Here is a 25,479-nt window from a genome sequence, read left to right as displayed (position 1 = left end):
GGTCAATCCAGGCTTTTCTGACAAAACAGTGATGGCTCTAGTAAGTGATGATGTAAGCCTATCCTTTTATACTGCATGTACCCTTGGGCAGACCTGCCTCTGTTTGGATGAGACTCTGGGTAACATCCTTTACTTTACCATGAGAACTGTTCAGGTTAATGCTTAAAGAACTATGGTTGTTCGTAGGAGCTGCCAACTCCTCCAGACCATGGTTTGCACTAGGGGTATGAGCCACATGTTCAAAATCTGATACCTGATGGGAAATAGCCTTCTTTGAATGATTAATTTGAGTTGTAACTGATTTTAACGAGACGTGTGAGATGTTGTCAGAGAAGGCAATGGCACCCCACTCCAGTACTCTTGCCTGGAAAATCCCATGGACAGAGGAGCCTAGAAGGCTGCAGTCCATGGGGTCGCTGAGGGTTGAACACGACTGAGTGACTTCACTTTCACTTTTCACTTTCATGCACTGGAGAAGGAAATGGCAACCCACTCCAGTGTTCTTGCCTGGAGAATCCCAGGGATGGGAGAGCCTGGTGGGCTGCCGTCTATGGGGTTACACAGAGTCGGACACGACTGAAGCGACTTAGCAGCAGCAGCAGCAGCAGTGAGATGTTGTTGGTTGCAGCCGAGAACATTTTCATAGTTGCAGGACTGTGGATTGAGCTCGCACCAAGTAGTCAATGTTCTGTTGACAGTTGCTGCAAATTTATGGCTAAACAACCAAAAAAGAAAAAGAAATGTTAGCCACAGCATAATATTTATTAATGTTCTGCTCTACCTACAGAGGGCTTCTCTGGTGGCTCAGACAGTAAAGAATCTGCCTGCAGTGCAGGAGACCTGGGTTTGAACCCTGGGTGGGGAAGATCCCCTGGAGAACAGAATGGCTACCCCCTCCAATATTTTTACCTGGAGAATTCCACAGACAGAGGAGCCTTGCCTACTACAGTCCCTGGGGATGCAAAGAGTTGGACACAGCCGAGTGACTAACACTTTCTGTAGTATTTAACATTAGGTATTTCATTCCTTCATTTGAAGTCTATCACATGTACATCACTCATTATTAGAGAAATGCAAATCAAAACTACAATGAGATAGCACCTCACACCAGTCAGAATGGCCATCAACAACAAGTCTACAAACAAAAAATGCTGAAGAGGGTGTAGAGAAAAGGGAACACTCTTGCACTGCTAGTGGAAATGTAAACTGATACAGTTACTATGGAAGACAGTATCAGGACTCCTTAAAAAGCTAGGAATAAAACCACCATATGACTCAGCAATCCCATGCCTAGGCATATGCCCTGAGGAAATCAAAACTGAAAAAGACGTATGTACCCCATGTTCACTGCAGCACTGTTTACAATAGCTAGAACATGGAAGCAACCTAGATGTCCATCAGCAGATGAATGGAGAAAGAAGCTGTGTTACATATATTCAATGGAATACTACTCAGTGATAAAAAGGAATGCATTTGAATCTGTTCTAATGAGGTGGACGAAACAAGTGCCTATTACACAGAGTGAAAAGAAATATAAATGTCATATACTGACATATATATGGAATCTGAAGAGATGGCACTGATGAATTTATTTTCAAGGCAGCAGTGGATAAACAGACATAGAGAACAGACCTATGGACACGGTGGGAGGAGAAGAGGGAGAAGGGGGGGTATATGGAGAGAGTAACATAGAAATTTACAATGCCATATGCAAAATAGATAGCCAGTGGGAATTTGCTGTATGACTCAGGGAAATCAAACAGGGGCTCTGCGATAGACTGAAGGGTGGGATGGGGAGGGAGATGGGAGGGAGGTCTTGGAGGGAGGGGACGTGGTGTACCTGTGACTGATTCTTGTTGATATAAGACAGAAAACCACAAAATTCTGTAAAGCAATTATACTTCAATTTAAAAAAATTTTTTAAGTCTATTATATGTAAAAATGCTATTCTAGGAGTCTTGCAGCATTAAAAAGTCAACACATGATTCCTGCCCTCTGAGAACTTATGTTTAGATATACAAGATAACACAGAATATAAAGCAGTATAGAAGTATTTGTATAAAATTTTAATATTTCTGCATAAAAAGACAATATAGATAAGGTAGGCCATAGAGATAGAAAAGATAATTTTACACATTATGTAAAGGATCAGGGGCCAAAATAAACTCTTACAAAACAACGAAAAGTAAAAGAAAAGTTATAAACAGATAAGAGAAAAGCAAATTTCAATGATTATTTGAAAAAACATAATTTGATGATTTTTGGCAAGTTTTATCCAGAAACAAACAATGGAAAGATAAAACTAAACAACTCTGTAGATAAGAAAACAGGAAATATACATGAAAATAATTTTAAATTATATAACAATACATATAATTTTAAACTAAGAATTTGAAATCTCAATGAATTTTTATAAAATATAAATGATTAAATTAACTGAAGAAGAGATAGAGTAGATGACAGAAAAATTACATTGGAAGAAATAGAAAAACAATCCAAAATAACCTCCTAAAATGATGTCAGGACAGCTGATCTAATGGAAAAATTTTTTTTACCAAATTTCAAGGAAAGACTATTTTGCAAAACTGTTGCAACGTGCACGAAGAGTTGAAACATCAGCATTTTATCAGAGTGGCATAATCTTATAGTCAGCATTATTTTTTTAAATACACAGAAATTTAAAATGAAATACTATTATTTAAGATAAATCAAGTGCAGCTGTGTAGTTATATATTATCACATCAGGATCAAATACACGTGTATCTCAACTAACATAACTGTATTAAGGTATAAGTGAAAAAATTAGTATAATGTTTAAAAGTAATTTGATACATCCATTTTTTGTTAAAAAAAAAATAGTCTGAAAGGGCTTCCCTGGTGGCTCAGTGATAAAGAATCAGCCTGCCAGCACAGGAGACAGGGGTTCAATCCCTGTTCCAGGAAGATCCCACATGCCATGGAGCAGCTAAGCCTGTACACCACAAATATTGAACCTGTGCTCTAAAGCCCACAAACCACAACTACTGAGTCCACACACCACAACTACTGAAGCCTGATAGCCCTCGAGACTGCTCTGCATCAAAAGAAGACACTGCAGTGAGAAGCCTGGCCACCACAACTAGAGAGTAGCCTCTGCTCTCTACAACCAGAGAAAAGCCCTCACAGCAACAGAGACCCAACACAGCCAAAACTAAATAAATAGAAAAGAAAATTATTAAAACATTCTGAAGAAGTTAATCCAAGGAACAGAAGTTATAGCACATAGTGATGATGAAAAAGCATTTGATAAAATGTAAAACCCACTCCTGACTTAAAACCAGAGAATTTTGAGAAAGCAACCAATAAAAGGAAAATTCTAACAGAAACCTGTGGTGATATCATACTCAGGGGCAAAACATGGAAGAATTCCCACTAAACCATTAAGAAACATTCCTGCACACTTTGCACGGGAGGTCCCAGCCACTACAATCAGAACATAAATCTGAGAGCTGGAAGAAGGCTGTTAGATTGCTCAAGTTCAAGTTTTGCCTCTGTAAATTTAAGAACTCTGTAAACATATTGCTTAACCCATCAATGCCTCTGTTTACTCATTTGTAAAATGGAAATGAATTACTATATATAACTATTATGAGAATCAGATGAAATAATGTATTAAAATATTTGCTTAGTGTTGGTACATCATAAATTTAGACTAAATCTTAGTTACTATAAAAAAGTAAATAGAGACAAACTCACAATTTGCAAAAAATATTATGTTTTACCGACAAAATCAAGACAAGAATAAACCATAGAAGAGTCTAAATAGAGTGTTAAATAAGGCAACTGGGTGCATGAATAACTTTAAAATTAGGATAGATTTCCTATATTGCAATAATCAACAATACCTTGCAAAATGAACATATGCAATATTATCTTGGAAGATAAACAGCTGACATCATAGTATGCAAAGGCATAAAGAAAGGTAGTTAGAAACATGCAAGAATAATAGAGTGTTACTGAATAAAAGAAGAGTTATAAAGAAAGCACTGTGAAGAAGAAAAGGTCTTATGAAACAGTTTCACATTTGAGTAGGGTTTGAGTAGATGATGACGGACCAGGAATTTATAAGTTTGGAATGATCACTTCCAACCCGAAGTTTCGCTAAAATCACCTTAAATAATTGTATAATTTGTTTCTAATACAATATGACTCACTTATCTAGAATGTAAACAAGAGAATTCAAAAGATTGGTAAGAAAAAGGATAATCTGTAAAATGCATTATATAGTCTTCAGTTCAGTTTAGTTCAGTCGCTCAGTAGTGTCTGACTTTTTGCGACCCCATGAATCTCAGCATGCCAGGCCTCCCTGTCCATCACCATCTCCTGGAGTTCACTCAAACTCATGTCCATCGAGTCAGTGATGCCATCCAGCCATCTCATCCTCTGTTGTCCCCTTCTCCTCCTGCCCCCAATCCCTCCCAGCATCAGAGTCTTTTCCAATGAGTCAACTCTTCGCATGAGGTGGCCAGAGTATTGGAGTTTCAGCTTTAGCATCATTCCTTCCAAAGAAATGCCAGGGTTGATCTCCTTCAGAATGGACTGGTTGGATCTCCTTGTAGCCCAAGGGACTCTCAAGAGTCTTCTCCAACACCACAGTTCAAAAGCATCTCTCACATCCATACATGACCACTAGAAAAACCATAGCCTTGACTAGACGGACCTTTGTTGGCAAAGTAATGTCTCTGCTTTTCAATATGCTATCTCGGTTGGTCATAACTTTCCTTCAAAGGAGTAAGCGTCTTTTAATTTCATGGCTGCAGTCACCATCTGCAGTGATTTTGTAGCCCCCCAAAATAAAGTCTGACACTGTTTCCACTGTTTCCCCATCTATTTCCCATGAAGTGATGGAACTGGATGCCATGATCTTCGTTTTCTGAATGTTGAGCTTTAAGCCAACTTTTTCACTCTCCTCTTTCACTTTCATCAAGAGTCTCTTTAGTTCCTCTTCACTTTCTGCCATAAGGGTGGTGTCATCTGCATATATAATCTTAGAAGAACTTTTTGAAAATAAAAATTCTTGAGGGGTAAATATGGGAATATTCTGAAAACAAATGAGAGATAATACATGTCATTAGAGTTTAACTAAAATAATTACTTAATAAAGGCATTTCCATTTTTTGGCTTAACATTCCTCTGTCTCTAATTGGCATATATACCATCCTCTTCCTTAGTTACACTGTTGTCAGACCTTGTGAGAACCACAGTATGTGCAGTAAATTCATTTAAAAAGCATATTTCAACTATAAATGTATACATGAAAAACAGATCATAGTTAAACTTATAAAAGCAAAGCACTGTGAATAACAACATATAAAAATGTGCATTGAACTCCTTGCAAATTAGATCAGAGAACTAGCTTAAAACATCACCTCTTCAGCAGATGCTTCTCTACGGGACTGAACAGTGTTCCCCAAAATTCATTCATGGAAGCCCTAATCCTGAATGTGGCTGTATTTGGAAATATTTTTAAGGAATAAAGTTGAATGAGGTCATAGGGCATGAATCCTTTAGGACTGATGTCCTTATTAGAGAAGGAGTCACATGAAGAGTGCGCCTGTAAGGTTACAGTGAGAAGGCAGCCATCTGCAAACCAAGGAGAGAAGCCAGAAGCCAACCCTGCTGGCAACTTCATCTCAAGCTTCCAGTTTCCAAAATTGTAAGAAAACAAATTTCTGCTGTTTAAGTCACCCAGTCTGTGGTATTCTGTTATGGCAGCAGACCTAACATGTTCCTGTGGTCACGCTCATGCACTCAATCAATGTCAACCACCTGTATCCTTTCCTAGAACGTTGTTCTTTACACATATGTGTCTCTTTCCTACATTAGTAAAGAACTTCAAGAATAAGAACTTTATTTACTTTTATAGTTATTGATTTTTGTGTCTGCAACAAACTAAGTAAATAGCAAGCAACAATAAAAGGTCAAGTTTGTATTAACAAGCACCTTGGAGTACAGAATGAAGCAGGGCAAAGGCTTATAGAGCTCTGCCAAGAGCACGCACTGGTCATAGCAAACACCCTCTCCCAGCAACAAAAGAGAAGACTCTACACATGGACATCACCAGATGGTCAACACCAAAATCAGATTGATTATATTGCAGCCAAAGATGGAGAAGCTCTATACAGTCAACAAAAACCAGACCAGGAGCTGACTGTGGCTCAGATCATGAACTCAATATTGCCAAATTCAGACTGTAAAGAAACTGGAGAAAACCACTAGACCATTCAGGTATGACCTAAATCAAATCCCTTATGTTTATACAGTGGAAGTGAGAAATAGATTTAAGAGAATAGATCTGATAAACAAAATGCCTGATGAACTATAGACATTGTACAGGAGACAGGAATCAAGAACATCCCCAAGAAAAAGAAATGCAAAAAAGCACAATGGCTATCTAAGGAGGCCTTACAAATAGCTGTACAAAGAAGGGAAGCAAAAAGCAAAGGAGAAAACAAAGATATACCCATTTGAATGCAGAGTTCCAAAGAATAGCAAGCAGAGATAAGAAAGCCTTCCCCCCCCCCCGCCAAAAAAAAAAAAAAAGAAAGCCTTCCCAGCAATCAATGCAAAGAAATAGAGGAAAACAATAGAATGGGAAAGACTAGAGATCTCTTCAAGAAAATTAGAGATACCAAGGGAATATTTCATGCAAAAATAGGCTCAATAAAGGACAGAAATAGTATGGACCTCACAGAAGCAGAAGATATTAAGAAGAGGTGGCTGAGTAATACTCCATTGTGTATATGTACCACAGCTTTCTTATCCATTCTTCTGCTAATGGACATCTAGGTTGCTTCCATGTCCTGGCTATTATAAACAGTGCTGCAATGAACATTGGGATACACATGTCTCTTTCAATTCTGGTTTCCTCAGTCTGTATGACCAGCAGTGGGATTGCTGTGTCATAAGGCAGTTCTATTTCCAGTTTTTTAAGGAATCTCCACACTGTTCTCAATAGTGGCTATACTAGTTTGCATTCCCACCAACAGCGTAAGAGGGTTCCCTTTTCTCCACACCCTCTCCAGCATTTATTGCTTGTAGACTTTTGGATCTCAGCCATTCTGACTGGTGTGAAATGGTACCTCATTGTGGTTTTGATTTGCATTTCTCTGATAATGAGTGATGTTGAGCATCTTTTCATCTGTTTGTTAGCCATCTGTATGTCTTCTCTGGAGAAATGTCTATTTAGTTCTTTGGCCCATTTTTTGATTGGGTCGTTTATTTTTCTGGAATTAAGCTGCAGGAGTTGCTTGTATATTTTTGAGATTAGTTGTTTGTCAGTTGCTTCATTTGATATTATTTTCTCCCATTCCGAAGGCTGTCTTTTCACCTTGCTTAGAGTTTCCTTTGTTGTGCAGAAGCTTTTAATTTTAATTAGATCCCATTCGTTTATTTTTGCTTTTATTTCCAGTATTCTGGGAGGTGGGTCATAGAGGTGGTACATATACACAATGGAATATTACTCAGCCATTAAAAAGAATACATTTGAATCAGTTCTAATGAGCTGGATGAAACTGGAGCCGATTATATAGAGTGAAGTAAGCCAGAAAGAAAAACACTAATACAGCATACTAACACATATATATGGAATTTAGAAAGATGGTAATGATAACCCTGTATGCGAGACAGCAAAAGAGACACAGATGTATAGAACAGTCTTTTGGACTCTGTGGGAGAGGGAGAGGGTGGGATGATTTAGGAGAATGGCATTGAAACGTGTATAATATCATATAAGAAACGAATCACTAGTCAAGGTTCGATGCAGGATACAGGATGCTTGGGGCTGGTGCACTGGGATGACCCAGAGAGATGGTATGGGTAGGGAGGTGGGAGAGGGGCTCAGGATTGGGAACACGTGTACACCCGTGGCGGATTCATGTTGATGTATGGCAAAACCAGTACAGTATTGTAAAGTAAAATAAAGTAAATTTTTTTTAAAAAAGAAGAGGTGGCAAGAATACACAGAAGAACTGTACAAAATAGATCTTCATGACCCAGATAATCATGATGATGTGATCACTCACCTAGATCCAGACATCCTGGAATGTGAAGTCAAGTGGGCCTTAGGAAGCATCACTACAAACAAAGCTAGTGGAGGTGATGGAATTTCAGTTGAGCTATTTCAGATCGTGAAAGATGATTCTGTGAAAGTGCTGCACTCAATATGTCAGCAAATTTGGAAAACTCAGCAGTGGCCACAGGACTGGAAAAGGTCAGTTTTCATTCCAATCCCAAAGAAAGGCAATGCCAAAGAATGCTCAAGCTACCGCACAGTTGCACTCATCTCACACTCTAGTAAAGTAATGCTCAAAATACTCCAAGCCAAGCTTCAGCGATACATGAACCATGAACTTCCAGATGTTCAAGCTGGTTTTAGAAAAGGCAGAGGAACCAGAGATCAAATTGCCAGCATCCACTGGATCATCGAAAAAGCAAGAGAGTTCCAGAAAAACATCTCTTTCTGCTTTATTGACTATGCCAAAGCCTTTGACTGTGTGGATCACAATAAACAATGGAAAATTCTGAAAGAGACGGAAATACCAGACCACCTGCCCTGCCTCTTGAGAAACCTGTATACAGGTCAGGAAACAACAGTTAGAACTGGACATGGAACAACAGATTGGTTCCAAATAGGTAAAGGATCACATCAAGGCTGTATATTGTCACCCTGCTTATTTAACTTATATGCAGAGTACATCATGAGAAATGCTGGGCTGGAGGAAGCACAAGCTGGAATCAAGATTGCTGGGAGAAATATCAATAACCTCAGATATGCAAATGACACCACCCTTATGGCAGAAAGTGAAGAAGAACTAAAGAGCCTCTTGAAGAAAGTGAAAGAGGAGAGTGAAAAAAATTGCCTTAAAGCTCAGCATTCAGAAAACTAAGATCATGGCATCTGTTTCCATCACTTCATGGGAAATAGATAGGGAAACAGTGGCTGACTATTTTTCTGGGCTCCAAAATCACTGCAGATGGTGATTGCAGCCATGAAATTAAAAGATGCTTAGTCCTGGGAAGGAAAGGTAAGACCAACCCAGACAGCATATTAAAAAGCAGAGACATTACTTTGTCAACAAATGTCTGTCTAGTCAAGGCTATGACTTTTCCAGTGGTCATGTATGCATGTGAGAGTTGGACTATAAAGAAAGCTGAGTGCTGAAAAATTGATGTTTTTGTACTGTTGTGTGGAGAAGACTCTTGAGAGCCCCTTGGGCTGCAAGGAGATCCAACCAGTCCATCCTAAAGGAGATCAGTCCCTGTTCATTGGAAGGACTGATGTGGAGGCTGAAACTCCAATACTTTGGCCACCTGATGCGAAGAGCTGACTCATTTGAAAAGACCCTGATGCTGGGAAAGATTGAGGGCAGGAGTTGAAGGGGATGAGAGAGGATAAGATGGTTGGTGGCATCACCAACTCAATGGACATGGATTTGGGTGGACTCCGGGAGTTGGTGATGGATAGGAAGGCCTAGCGTTTTGTGGTTCATGGGGTTGCAAAGAGTCAGACATGACTGAGCAACTGAACAAAAACAACAACAGTTAATTTACAATATTCTGTCAGTTACAGGTGTGTAGCATAGTGATTCAGTATTTTTGCAAATTATACTCCATTATAAGTTATTATAAGACAATGGGTGTAATTCCTTGGGCCATACAGTATACTTTGTTGCTTGTCTATTTTAAGTATAGTAGTTTGTTTCTGTTAATCCCACACCCCTAATTTGTCCCTCCCCACCTCCCTCTTCCCTTTGGTAAGCACAAGTTTGTTATCCATGTCTGTGAGTCTGAAGAAATAGAATCAGATTTCTTCTTTAGTGTCTCTTTCATCCTAATCTTAGCTCAGAATATCTTCACGCCCTTCCTGCATGCGTGCTAAGTCGCTTCAGTCATGTCTGACTCTGTGACCCTGTGGACTGTAGCCTGCCAGGCTCCTCTGTCCATGGGATTCTCCAGGCAAGAATACTGGAGTGGGTTGCCATTTCCTCCTCCAGGGGATCTTCCCGACCCAGGGATCAAATCCAGGTCTCCTACATCTCCTGCAGTGGCAGGCGGGTTCTTTACCACCAGTGGCACCTGGGAAGCCCTATGTTTATAATATTGTTAATTCTTCTACCCATCTGCACACTTGCACAGTTCCTTACCTGTAACTGATCTGTCCTCCACAGTGCTTTTAGGTAGAGTTTCTCAGATGTAAACCTTATCATGTCTCTCATCTTTTGTCAGTGATCTGTCCACCTCATACCCCTGATTTTTGTAGCAGCCCCCCTTACCCTCTCTATTCCAAGCACACTGAACTAGTCACAGTGCCCACGGTGTGCTGTAATATTCCATGCCTCTGTTCCTTTGCTCGTGCTGTTTCCTCTGCCTAGACTGTCTCTCTCTTTCTTGATTAGAAACATCAGATTCAGCTATAGTGATACTTCCTTTAAAAACTTTTCATTATCCCTCAAGGTAGGCATGATTTCCTGTACTGTTCCTACTATTCTCTCTAGACACTTTTATTGAAAGACACAGATCATACTGAACTATGTAATTACATTTCCTGCTACTACACTCTAACCTATTAGGTCAGAAGATATATATTTCTGTATCCTATGCGAATAGCTTAGTGCATGGTACTGAATGAATGCATGAGTACAAGAGAGAAGGGAACTGAGTGATTTGAATTAATTAAATGCAGCAAAAAAAAAGAAAATCGTGCTAGAAGATGGGGACTTTTACCATGACATGTTTTTCCATCACCAAAAAATCCTTTTGGATGTGAATGGCAATGATAGGAACCAAAAGTATTGAGGCACTCTGCTCCTGGAAAGCAAGGCCTGGATTCACGCTCATCAACATCTTCCTGGCAACTTTAGCCTAAATAAAATATATATTGAGAATTCAAAGTGTTAATTCGAAAAACACTATATGTCAAATCAAAGATTGATTTCTTTTACTCTTTATGTATGTCCTGGTAACTCCCCAAACCTGTCATATAAAAAAGGAAAGAAGAGTACTGATTTAAAAATCGACTATGCATTTAAATATAAGGTTATTATTTAGATTTTATTTAACATAATGCAAGATCCTTAAGTATATAAGCTTTACCCTATAAATAAGACTTAAGAAGGCCATTAATATTTCAAAGCAAAAATTACCATATTATAGCGGTAATTTGTACTTTGTTAAAAAATACTCAACGATCTTTTAAAGAAGTTATTAGAATGGTTGCCTGCTTAGCTTAAAGGACAACTTATTCAGTCCAGTTATAGCATTGGCTATGAAAATCCATTGAAATTTTACAGTGTTCTAGGAAAGTCAGTCTTTCTTCAATACAATTTTTGTGTGGAAGTGTTGCTTTTTGAAATGTTTAACAACTTATTTGAATGAATATGTTCATAGTCATTAACGATGGTAACCCCTATTACAGTAAAATTCATGAAGAAATCAACATGTGAATTCTTTCAAAAGTAGTGTGTGGCATGGCAAAATAACCCCAAAAATAAAACTGTTATTTTAAAATGCTGAAGAAAATTAAAAGACACCTAAATGTCCTGCTAAGTTCTAGTAAAATGTTAAAAATAGATGACTTCAAGGAAAACATCAGCTCAATAGCTGGACCTTTACTTATATATATATATATTTTTTAATATTTATATCTATTTTCATTAAAAAATATTGGTATGAGTTTTTTTAAGCCTTGGGAAATTAAAGTTGTTAGTCATATTTATCTGGAGTTTCTGGAATCAGACATTTTAGGATATTAATGAGTTAACAGGTATTCTAACATTTCAATTTGATTTCAACTCTTACATCATGATGTTTTTTTAAGTAAATGAATTATCAATAAAATTCTTAGATGATAATTTTTATACTTCTTATGCAAAATTTCTCTATTATTCTATATCATATTTCAATAGTAATACATTTAAATATATTTCTACCTACCAAATATAGATAGAAGTGTTTCAGTTCAGTTCAGTTCAGTCACTCAGTCCTGTCCGACTCTTTGTGACCCCATGAATCGCAGCACGCCAGGCCTCCCTGTCCATCACCAACTCCCGGAGTTCACTCAGACTCACGTCCATCGAGTCCATGATGCCATCCAGCCATCTCATCCTCTGTCGTCCCCTTCTCCTCTTGCCCCCAATCCCTCCCAGCATCAGAGTATTTTCCAATGAGGCAACTCTTCGCATGAGGTGGCCCAAGTACTGGAGTTTCAGCTTTAGCATCATTGCTTCCAAAGAACACCCAGGGCTGATCTCCTTCAGAATGGACTGGTTGGATCTCCTTGCAATCCAAGGGACTCTCAAGAGTCTTCTCCAACACCACAGTTCAAAAGCATCAATTCTTCAGCGCTCAGCCTTCTTCACAGTCCAACTCTCACATCCATACATGACCACAGGAAAAACCATAGCCTTGACTAGACGGTTTAGGAACCTGCAAAATACAATATAGACATAGAATATTGCCAAACTATAAAAGTGAACAAAAATTTAAGAGTATACATAAGCAATGTACACTTTAAAAAGGCTACAGGTAGCAAATGTATTTGTGATGAATTCTACTAGAATTTTAAGGGGTGCATTAAAATCTTTTAAGATCATACATTTGCTTGAGTACTGTGTAGGTTACATAGAAAGCCAAAGATCTTTCATTTCTAATTTATTCACATCTGAATTTCATTCATGAGGAACCAAAATTTACCTTTGAGTTCAGGTGGACAATTACAAGAATAACTGTGTAAACCTCTAATGCATCTGCCAAGACCACAGGGGTTCAATTGGCATTCAGTGACATTCTTTTCACAAAGATCTCCATGAAAACCAGGCAGGCAGACACATAGGTATGCTCCACTTCCTGGAGGAAATTTAGTGTCAGACACACATGATCCCCCATTTAAGCAATCACAAGACATCACAGTCACCTGCAAAATAAACAAAATGTAAAGGCTTTATTTTGCTGTAAAATATCTTCAGTTTATATCTGAGAAATCATGACAGGCATGTATTTGTATGTGCTAATAGGACCATATCACACATTTTGCAAAATTATATGTATACATTTAATGTAAAATAGTATTTTTAAAGATAATTTAATAAAACAACTATGCCCACACTCAAGAACATAGCCAAAATATGAATGCTGGGGATACATTTTTAAAATGTCACAAGATGATCAATTTCTATAATGTAAGCCAAACAACTAGAAAAATAAAAATCTTAAAAGTGGAAAGCAGTTAGTCACCTGACTTATGCCAAGATCTAGAGAGGAAATAGTCACTTAAATTATTTAGTTAACATGACATAGTACATAACTGTCCATACCATTACTTCTGTGTGACTGTATCCCAAGTTTCATGTGAATATACAAAACAAAATAAGTAAAAGAAAATACAATTTGCAGCTAGCTATTTCAAATCTAATATTTATAACCCTTTTAATTGAAATATAGTTGATTTACAATATTGTGTTAGTTTTGGATATATAGCTGAGTGATTAAATTTATAATCCTGATATCTAATCCAACATCTAATATTACTTGACTTGAAAGAAAAGGACATAATTAACAATCTTAGGTTTACCACAGATCTTTCATAAAGGTGGACAAGAATGCATTTTTATTGTTACGGTTAAGTGTGGAAGAAAATGCTCTAGGAATTTGTAATTTAGATACTAATTAGATAAAATTGCGACTTTCTCTAAGGTTTCAAATTTGCCAAAAAATATTTAAAATTTTGGCAGTTAAATTTTCCATGAAGTGTTGAACAATTTCTATTTTAAATTTAATGTAGCTATTAAGACTATTTATTAACTTATGCAATTATAAATACTACCTCAATCATGACTCTAGTTTCAGCATTGCAGTCATCATTAATGCGCAGGGTAAATTTCTGGGGGGTTTGTAAATTTGTTTTCCACATAAGAAGTCCTGCAGAGGATATATTTGCTCCTCTGGGGCCGGAGTCCAAGATAAAATGAATGTCAGAGCCTTCTGTATCAAAAGCTGTGAAATAGTACACAAAGTTCTCCCCAGAAAATGTCTCTAATTTATATTGTGGAATTTGAATCACTGGGGGTTGATTTTCTGTAACAGAGAAAACATTTAACTTTTGAACCTGCATAGAAAAGAGAAACTGTGATGCAGAGAGCTACCACTGATCCATTTTGATGATTTCTGAACTCTTAAAATTGTTATTACGTACTTTCACAAATTTTGTAAAATATTCCAAATAAATTTGATTCCATTCTTAGAAAATGTAAAATTGACAGGTACCAGAATTCAAGCTTTGGTATGAGAGTGTCTGTGATTGTGGTTTCAGTCTGTCTGTCCTCTGATGCTCTCTATCAGCACCTCCCACCTTACTTGGGTTTCTCTTACCTTGGATGTGGTGGCAGACAGACTGAAACCATAATCACAGATAACTAGCCAGTCTGATCACACGGACCACAGACTTATCTAACTCAATGAAACTAAGCCATGCTGTGTGGGGCCACCCAAGATGGACAGGTCATGGTGGAGAGGTCTGACAGAATGTGGTCCACTGGAGAAGGGAATGGCAAACCACTTCAGTATTCCTGCCTGGAGAACCCCATGAACAGTATGAAAAGGCAAAGAGATAGGACACTGAAAGATGAACTCCCCAGGTCAGTAGGTGCCCAATATGCTACTGAAGATCAGTGGAGAAATAACTCCAGAAAGAATGAAGGGATGAAGCCAAACCAAAAACAACACTCAGTTGTGGATGTGACTGGTGATAGAAGCAAGGTCCGATGCGGGAAAGAGCAATATTGCACAGGAACTGGGAATGTTAGGTCCATGAATCAAGGCAAATTGGAAGTGGACAAACAGGAGATGGCAAGAGTGAACGTCAACATTCTAAGAATCAGGGAACTAAGATGGCCTGGAATGGGTGAATTTAAGTCAGATGACCATTATATCTACTACTGTGGGCAGGAATCCCTTAGAAGAAATGGAGTAGCCATCATAGTCCACAAAAGAGTCCAAAATGCAATATTAGGATGCAATCTCAAAAACGACAGAATGATCTCTATCCGTTTCCAAGGGAAACCATTCAGTATCACAGTAATCCAAGTCTATGCCCCGACCAGTAACACCAAAAAAGCTGAAGTTGCACGGTTCTATGAAGACCTACAAGACCTTCTAGAACTAACACCCAAAAAAGATGTCCTTTTCATTATAGGGGACTGGAATGCAAAAGTAGGAAGTCAAGAAACCTGGAGTAACAGGCAAATTTGGCCTTGGAGTACAGAATGAAGCAGGGCAAAGGCTAATAGAGTTTTGCCAAGAGAACGCACTGATCGTAGCAAACACCCTCTTCCAACAACACAAGGGAAGACTCTACACATGGACATCACCATATGGTCAACACCAAAATCAGACTGATTATATTCTTTGCAGCCAAAGATGGAGAAGCTTTATAGAGTTAGCAAAAACAAGACCGGGAGCTGCCTGTGGCTCAGATCATGAACTCCTTATTGCCAAATTCAGACTGAAATTGAAGAAAGTAGGGAAAACCACTAGTTCATTCGGGTCTGACCTAAATCAAATCCCTTATGACTGTACAGTGGAAGTGAGAAATAGATTTAAGGGACTAGATCTGATAGAGTGCCTGATGAACTATGGACAGAGGTTTGTGACACTGTACAGGAGACAGGGATCAAGACCATCCACTTGGAAAAGAAATGCAACAAAGCAAAATGGTTGTCTGAGGAGGCCTTACGAGTAGCTGTGAAAAGAAGAGAAGTGAAAAGCAAAGGAGAAAAGGAAAGATATAAGCATCTGAATGCAGAGTTCCAAAGAATAGCAAGGAGAGATAAGAAAGCCTTCCTCAGCAATCAATGCAAAGAAATAGAGGAAAACAACAGAATGGGAAAGACTAGAGAATTTCTTCAAGAAAATTAGAGATACTAAGGGAACATTTCATGCAAAGATGGGCTTGATAAAGGACAGAAATGGTATGGACCTAACAGAAGCAGAAGATATTAAGAGGAGGTGGCAAGAATACACAGGAGAACTGTACAAAAAAGATGTTCACGACTCAGATAATAACGATGGTGTGATCACTCACCTAGAGCCAGACATCCTGGAATGTGAAGTCAAGTGGGCCTTAGGAAGCATCACTATGAACAAAGCTAGTGGAGGTGATGGAATTCCAGTGGAGTTGTTTCAAATCCTAAAAGATGATGCTGTGAAAGTGCTGCACTCAATATGTCAGCAAATTTGGAAAACTCAGCAGTGGCCACAGGACTGGAAAAGGTCAGTTTTCATTCCAATCCCAAAGAAAGGCAATGCCAAAGAATGCTCAAACTACTGCACAATTGCACTCATCTCACACACTAGTAAAGCAATGCTCAAAATTCTCCTAGCCAGGCTTCAGCAATACTTGAACCACGAACTTCCAGATGTTCAAGCTGGTTTTAGAAAAGGCAGAGGAACCAGAGATCAAATTGCCAAAATCTGGGTGGATCATCAAAAAAGCAAGAGAGTTGCAGAAAAACATCTCTTTTTTATTTATTGACATTTCCAAAGCTTTGACTGTGTGGATCACAATAAACTGTAGAAAATTCTTCAAGAGATGGGAATACCAGACCACCTGACCTGCCTCTTGAGAAATCTGTATGCAGGTCAGGAAGCAACAGTTAGAACTGGACATGGGACAATAGACTGGTTTCAAATAGGAAAAGGAGTACGTCAAGGCTATATATTGTCACCCTGCTTATTTAACTTATACGCAGAATTCATCATGAGAAACACTGGGCTGGATGAGGTGCAAGCTGGAATCAAGATTGTGGGAGAAATATCAATAACCTCAGATATGCAGATGACACCACCCTTATGGCAGAAAGTGAAGAAGAACTAAAGAGCCTCTTGATAAAAGTGAAAGAGGAGAGTGAAAAAGTTGGCCTAAAGCTCAATATTCAGAAAATGAAGATCATGGCATCCGGTCCCATCACTTCATGGGAAATAGATGGGGAAACAGTGGAAACAGTGGCTGACTTTATTTTTCTGGGCTCCAAAATCACTGCAGATGGTGATTGCAGCCATGAAATTAAAAGATGCTTACTCCTTGGATGGAAAGTTATGACCAACCTCGACAGCATATTCAAAAGCCGAGACGTTACTTTGTCAACAAAGTCTGTCTAGTCAAGGCCATGTTTTTTCCAGTAGTCATGAATGGATGTGAGAGTGTCCTATAAAGAAATCTGAGTGCTGAAGAATTGATACTTTTGGACTGTGGTGTTGGAGAAGACACTTCAGAGTCCCTTGGGCTGCGAGGAGATCCAACCAGTCCATCCTAAAGGAGATCAATCCTGGGTGTTCATTGAAAGGACTGATGTTGAAGCTGAAACTCCCAATATTTTGGCTACCTGATGCAAAGTGCTGACTCATTTGAAAAGACCCTGATGCTGGGAAAGATTGAGCGCAGGAGGAGAAGCGGACATCAGAGGATGAGATGGTTAGATGGCATCACCGATTCAATGGACATGAGTTTGGGTAAACTCCAGCAGTTGGTGATGGACAGGGAGGCCTGGCATGCTGTGGTTCATGGGGTTGCAAAGAGTTGGACAAGACTGAGCAACTGAACTGAATTGAACTGATGAGAGTGTAAAAGCACTTTGATTGTATCATGTTACATTATACATTATACATTATATCATAAATACATTTGCATTGCCCAGATAAGATGCTCTCCTCTTTGGCCTGGAATCACTTCTCCATGTTGACTGTCTCACTTCTTGCTCTTTCAGTGTTTCTTCCTCGCTGTCTATTCTTTTCAGCTTTACTTTTTCCCTCATACCTCCTTTCTTTTTCTCCCTCACCATCTGTAATGGGACTACTCTTTTGACTCCCCTGAGCTTACCTCTCTGTACTCCCCTCCCCAATTACAATAACCGGGAGGCATTTAGTCATACAAATTCTCAGCTCCTCAGAGGTCCTTCTTGTGTCCAGGCTCCCACACTGGAATGGAATCTAAGGGAACATGGCTGTGTTGTGGACAGTGTTCCCTTTATGCTCATCAAGTGATTTAAAACATCTTTTTATGTTGTCACAGTAAGAAAGTTTCCTTCCTTGCCAACTGACTTAACAGAACACTCCTTTTTATTTTACTGGACACACTCTGCTTTCATCGAAAATGCACTGATGAAAGCGACTTTGGTTTTGACTCCCATTCTGCCCCTGTATGTCCTTATAATATTCACTGATTTTAATTTCCCCACCTTTCAATATGGGGGTCTTGGAACAGATGATTCATTGCCCCTTATATCTTTGAACATTGTGAATTTATGATGAATCAGTCATACCAAAGCCATTAAAAACAGACACCAATTCAGAAGTTACATTGTGTTTCTCTTGTTTCTTGCACTAAATTCTTCCCCACATTTCGACTGTCTTCCCATAATATCCCAAGTCTTGCACCTGAGCAATGACTCATCTGAAATATGATCTAACACAGTAATGAAATTTGCACATTTGGTAACATACATGGTGACATTACAAAGCACTATGTAAATATAAGGCTTTATGACTCCTTAGATAAAATTACATGGGACCAGGGAATAATTATATCTTGTTGTATTTTGTGATGCCTGGCCTTATGAAAAAAGAGAATGTGAGGAACACCTATGTGGAATCATACATGGTTATATATAAAGAAGTAAAGAAATTATGTGGTACATGACTATAATTTGGGTAGTTTTTTTAGGTGGAACAAAGCATCCAGAAATAATCCATACCAAATATTATGCTCAGAATGTCACAGAATAATAGGGCTTGGTTTGTGTTCTTTATTACATATTAAAATAAAAATCCCATATCTATTGTACTACAATCATTATATATAATAAAAACATTTCATCTTATATTTCCTTGCAGCAAAATAAATTATGCAATTAAGAAAAATCCTAAATTACACAGTGTTCATCTTAAAAAAACATTTATGTAACTCATGATTTTAAATTGTTTTTAAATATTTGAATTAAAAAGAATAACTTACTTTCCAAAAATGACCATGTAAATTTTGAAATTTTAGTTCTACAAATTGAACAAGGGCTGGTAAGATTTTTATTCCCTTCAGTGTAGCAGAGTCCATTGATAATGCAAACATTTTCCTAATGGAGATTTTTTAAAAAGGAAAACACCAATCAAGATACAACTAGTTAGTGTTTAGGAAAAAGAAATACATAATACATAAAAAGAAAGCAGCATATATGTTGATGATTCCAACAAATGCATTTTATAAGTCTGTATTGATTAGCAAACTTTTTTTTCACTTTAGAAAACATTTTTTGTATATTCTGATCATAAATGGATCTTGGAAAACAAAATATAATTTCCTCTGTGTGTTAATGGAACTGATCAATATGAAAGGAATAAGAAAATGCATATAATTGTACCTCTGTACAATTATAACATAATTTATAAATTACATGGAATAAAGCATCACTTTTCTTTCTATCTTTTTACTGCTAAACTCACACAGGAAGTGTTTTATTTACAAAGAAATTAAAACAGACTCTTTGCTCCTGTGTGTCTAAGAATCAGATTGGTTTACAGCTATCCTCCCTTCCTCTGGGAGCCCACTAGTCCTTTGAACATGGCCAGACTAAACCAGATCCCTGGCATAGTCATCCATACTTGATAATGGATACTATTACACAAAATAGTGGAGAGAGATGCTGACATGCAAAGAATCATAAATGTAGAAATCATTTTTAACTTGGGAAGATCAAATTTTGTCCAGGATATATAAAGTTTGCTCATTCTACCAAATCTCCTTGACATCACTTGGAACACTGCACAAAAATGAGAACAAAATAGCCCCAAGAGGTGAAAACAATTGTGAATAACAGCATCTGAAAAGTAATTATTTCAGGACATACGGAAATATAATATTTGGAGGAAAGAAAATCAAACAACTTCTCAAAAACAAATTTCTTATTGATGTGATCTGATTGTTAATCTCAAGAAAAAAAAATTTTAAAATCTGAGGAAAGGGAGGCAGAGGATGAGATGGTTATATGGTATCACCAACTCAATGGACATGAATTTGAGCAAACTCTGGGAGATAGTGAAGGACAGGGAAGCCTAGCATGCTGCAGTCTGTGGGGGCACAAAGAGTCGGACATGACTTAGTGACCGAACAACAGATACATGAAAACTATTTTATATGCTTCTTAGTTCTGAAGAGCCGAGTGATATTACACGCATGGTATCACTTAAATCAGCAACTGACATAGAAAAGAAACCTGTTGATAAGCCTAGTGGACTGGATATAGGTTATATAAGAAGGATATGGGTGAGAAGTTTCAGCCCAGGCCGTGCTGTTCTGTTATCCCTCAAGTGGTAGATATTTGCATTTTTCAATGAGCTTAGAGGGCACAAGAAACTCCCTTTGAAAGTGTTAGCCTCACATTTTACAAACTGTATCTAAATGCATGTCACTTGCCACAGAGAAGATTAAGTAACCATAAGGCAGCATTTTATTGGAAAATCACTATTACTACTTTAAAAATGTATGTAGGAAAGAAAATTCAACCTGAACCTCTTGTTTTGATGTTTCCGGAGTAAACAACCTGTCACTTCAAAATTTCTAAGGCAGAAACTCAGCCATTTTAACAGGAGTTATAGGCAGAAGAGCAATTTTGATTTAATCTTGCATAAACTTGAGAAAGGCTTTTCTCTATTAGTATTTGCGATATGAAAGTAAAAACCTACATTAATATTACAGCAGCACAAGAAACGAAAAACCTATGATGCAAATGTGAAAATAATGGAAAAGTGACATACGTTTCTAGTACACAAGTCCTTTTCATAGAGACCACAAACTTGACAAGCTCCATCATATATGGTCATTATTTTGGGATTACTGAACCTGTAACCATCATTCAGTTCAGTTCAGTTCAGTCGCTCAATCGTTTCCGACTCTGCAACTCCATGAATTGCAGCACGCCAGGCCTCCCTTCCATCACCATCTCCTGGAGTTCACTCAAACTCACGTCCATTGAGTCGGTGATGCCATCCAGCCATCTTATCTTCTGTCATCCCCTTCTCCTCCTGCCCCCAATCCCTCCCAGCATCAGAGTCTTTTCCAATGAGTCAACTCTTCACATGAGGTGGCCAAAGTACTGGAGTTTCAGCTTTAGTATCATTCCTTCCAAAGAAATCCCAGGGCTGATCTCCTTCAGAATGGACTGGTTGGATCTCCTTGCAGTCCAAGGCACTCTCAAGAGTCTTCTCCAATACCACAGTTCAAAAGCATCAATTCTTTGGCCCTCAGCTTTCTTCACAGTCCAACTCTCACATCCATACATGACCACAGGAAAAACCATAGCCTTGACTAGACGGACTTTTGTTGGCAAAGTAATGTCTCTGCTTTAAATATGCTATTGAGGTTGGTCATGACTTTTCTTCCAAGGAGTAAGCGTCTTTTAATATCATGGCTGCAGTCACCATCTGCAGTGATTTTGGAGCCCCAAAAAATAAAGTCTGACACTGTTTCCACTGTTTCCCCATCTATTTCCCATGAAGTGATGGGACCAGATGCCATGATCCTCATTTTCTGAATGTTGAGCTTTAAGCCAACGTTTTCACTCTCTTCTTTGACTTTCATCAAGAGGCTTTTTAGTTCCTCTTCACTTTCTTTAGATACCTTCAAGATATACGTAGTTCTATAATCAGATAATCTGTTCTAAGTGTAGTTTTATAAATTCATTATGAAATTTTAATACATATTTTATTTATAAATATGAGGATATCTTTTCTTTTTTACCTTTATTTGCCACTTCATGATTGGTTTCTCACCCATCATGTGTATGGTACTAAACTGCTGAACATCAGCAGGCAATTGACAATCAATAGTCCTGCTGTTTTGAGAAACAGTGTATGTGTAGAGGGCTTCTTCAAGGACCCATTTACTGCTATTAAACTGAAAGCATAATAAAAAATCAAGTAACCTCTGTTAGATCATGGAAATGCTTTGCCAGTGAGTTACATATAACCAAAGTATTAATTTTAAAATACATGCCTGGTATAATGGAATGCATAATGAAAAAATAAAACTGACATCGACAGTTTTATTCAGAATACATATGCATCCTAATTTGATATAAATTGCTTTTAATGACTCACACACTTCTTGTGGTTTCAAATCAAATAACTTACCAATATTAGCCATAAGTAATGGATCCCAAGTAATGACTTTTGTAGCAAGATGGAACATATTTGACTGTGTAGTTGACACATAGCAGACTGGTTTTCTACCCAGAAAATCCTTCACTTCTCTTGATCTCACCTTCTACTTGAAACCGCCCTTTCTGCCTCTGTATACATGGTTTTCAAAGGGCTTCTCATTTTCTTACATGACCCACCTCCCTTGACTACATCTGACTGGTCCATAGGTGGACCGAATCTATGCCAATGCTTATTTCAGATGTTTTAACTTTGTACCATAGAGGATGTTGAGCCAGCCTGTAGGCTTGAGTTACAAGATAAAAAGCTATGGAGCTGTTGATGGCCATGTTTATCATTACTTGGAGAAAGGTAATACCTAGTGAAAGGGAAAAATGAAGCTCATAAACACAGACAAGCAGGACCATGACAGATACACACACAGACAAATGCAGACACACTGTCTTCATGGTGTTTAAGTCCCAAGTTTAATTTTTTTTTTTTTTCCTGAGAATTCAGCAGTCAAGTTCCTTTTGGGATTTTGTGAAAAATGCATTTTCCTCATAATATCATTTTTGCTCAAGCTAGTTCAATTGAATTTATGTAACTTAAAACGAAATAAATTCTAACCAATTCACCCCATTTAGTAACTCAATGTCATATCATACTTAAACTTTAAATACTATTTTTCAGTATTGAAATGCATTGGTGTCTAAAGAAGTAAAGCAAGAATAATATTCTGGCTACATAACAACACAGAAAAAAGGATATATTTCATTACTAAAATTTAGGTTCAGATATTTAAAAAGTTTATGCCTTGAAATGTTTTTGAGGGCTCAGAAATAGGAGTATACTGATGTTTCAATATTACAGGTCAGCAGGAAAAAGAAGGCAGGAACACACTAGTCTGTGGCTAGCAGAAGCTGAAAGAGTGAGCCCCATAACACATCTCCATGTTTAAGGGACTGTGTACAGTTTAGCCTAGCAGATAAATCAGTGGTTCCCTTCCAGCAGAGGGGGATGACAACAATCATCAGAGGGTAGTCATGATATTGACACTTAGATGGATGTATGGACTCTTATTTTGGTTTTGGGTGTTGAAACAAGACTCCAGGCAATGACCAGGAATACAGAGGTTATTTCCACTCTTCTGTATAGACAGCCTACTCCAAATGAAGAATAAATAGGGTTCTCTTTCTTTTCCATTCAACAGTATTTTGTGAGTGTCTGTATGGAATCCCTAGTGGCTCAGATGGTAAAGAGTCTGCCTGAATGCAGGAGACCTGGGTTCGATCCCTGGGGATTCTTGCCTGGAAAATCCCATGGGCTGAGGAGCCTGGTGGGAGTCCATAGAGTCACAAAGAGTCAGACACAACTAAGTGACTAACACTCACTGTCTTTCATATGGAATGAGAATATTCTAATAAAAAGAGATCATGGAAGAAAGAAAAACAAAATATTTTCTTATTGTTGTAACCGAGATTCAAATATGGTGTAATGAGAGAAAGAAGCCACTAAGTCTAACTAGCATGGTCAAGGAAGGCTTCAAAAGGCTTCATTTCTCTTGAAAATGAAAAAGGAGACTGCCTTTTGGATACTAGGAGCAGAAATAGATGAGTGTCATTTAGGAAGCCTGGAGGGGGATACCATGTGAAAAAACACTAATGCGGGAAAAAGCATAGGATTTTCCTAGAGTACAGGAAGTGCACACCTGGAAAAACAGACAATAGCTGGACGATGAAGGGTCATTTGTTTCTAAGATAGCAACTTAGGTTTAATCCTATTAGTAAGTGATGGCATTCTTAATTCTGGATCACTTAAGTGATCCAGTTCTTAAAAATTGGATTCTGTAAAGTCCTAGATGCTTTTAGAGTGAATGAAGAAAATGACTGGGTGGATGGAGCTCTAGATAAAAGCTTGTTAAAAATGACTACTGCAAAAGTAAAAAAGAACATCTGTATTATGCCACCATTCATAGGGAAAAAAAAAAGAAGAAATTTATATTTTCCTCTGTGCAAAAGAAATTACTGCAGATGGTGACTGCAGCCATGAAATTAAAAGACGCTTACTCCTTGGAAGGAAAGTTATGACCAACCTAGATAGCATATTCAAAAGCAGAGACATTACTTTGCCAACAAAGGCCCGTCTAGTCAAGGCTATGGTTTTTCCTGTGGTCAGGTATGGATGTGAGAGTTGGATTGTGAAGAAAGCTGAGAGCCAAAGAATTGATGCTTTTGAACTGTGGTGTTGGAGAAGACTCTTGAGAGTCCCTTGGACTGCAAGGAGATCCAACCAATCCTTTCTGAAGGAGATCAGCCCTGGGTGTTCTTTGGAAGGAATGATGCTAAAGCTGGAACTCCAGTACTTTGACCACCTCATGTGAAGAGTTGACTCGTTGGAAAAGACCCTGATGCTGGGAGGGATTGGGGGCAGGAGGAGAAGGGGATGACAGAGGATGAGATGACTGGATGGCATCACAGACTGGATGGACGTGAGTTTGAGTGAACTCCGGGAGATGGTGATGGACAGGGAGGCCTGGCGTGCTGCAATTCATGGGGTCGCAAAGAGTCAGACACGACTGAGCACTGAACTGACTAACTGAACTGACTGTGCAAAAGAAATACAACAAGAATAAACTAAAAAAACAAAGGATACTTTAGGAAAGTGGATGGAAACAGGATGGAAAGAAGGAGTAATGGGGAGAGGAACACAGGGATGAGAAGAAAATGACACTTCTCTGCAGTGTATACCTTTTGTATGGCATCGATTATTAGAACCACTATAATATATCACGTACCTTCCAAATAAGTATATAACTAAAATCAACCAGAGTGTGAAGGAAATTCAACGTGGAATAGAAATGCTAATAAAACAAATCCAACAGTATTACAAATAAAATACATAAACACTCTAAACAGGTTGAGAAAGAAAATAGTTAATGTATGTAATTTTGGTTCTTGTTACTGAATATATATATTTTTTCCTATAGTTCTGTATAGAGTTAGAGAATTCCAGAGTATACTCTTTATCAGATATTTGGAGGAGGGAAGTAATATGAGAAGAAATATCACGGTAAAAAGTATATCTGAAAGAACAAAATGTACTTTCCAAGAGAATATAAACCTATAAAATTCTCTCATCATATCACTTAATTGGAGTGTGATGATCACATTTGATGTGATGTGATATGATGTGATGATAACATGTGGTTTATTCTGCCAAGAACAGTATAATGACAACTTTCTTGAGCGACACTAAAGT

The 25,479-nt window shown here is 38.1% G+C and overlaps 1 protein-coding gene across 1 annotated transcript in view; it reads right to left on the bottom strand.

The window, feature by feature from the left end:
* The window catches only part of VWDE (von Willebrand factor D and EGF domains), a 97,989-nt gene that overhangs the window by 49,521 nt on the left and 22,989 nt on the right, over positions 1-25,479 (bottom strand). Inside the window, 6 exon segments of the mRNA XM_018047507.1 lie at positions 5,135-5,279; positions 12,733-12,952; positions 13,862-14,112; positions 19,046-19,160; positions 20,839-20,938; positions 21,816-21,981. Of these exon segments, the coding sequence (XP_017902996.1) occupies positions 5,135-5,279; positions 12,733-12,952; positions 13,862-14,112; positions 19,046-19,160; positions 20,839-20,938; positions 21,816-21,981 (997 nt within the window).

Source organism: Capra hircus, chromosome 4, assembly GCF_001704415.2.
Source record: "Capra hircus breed San Clemente chromosome 4, ASM170441v1, whole genome shotgun sequence".
In the NCBI taxonomy this organism is placed as follows: Eukaryota; Metazoa; Chordata; class Mammalia; order Artiodactyla; family Bovidae; genus Capra; species Capra hircus.
Note: the sequence above shows the minus strand (reverse complement) of the source record. Positions and strands in the feature narration are given on the sequence as shown.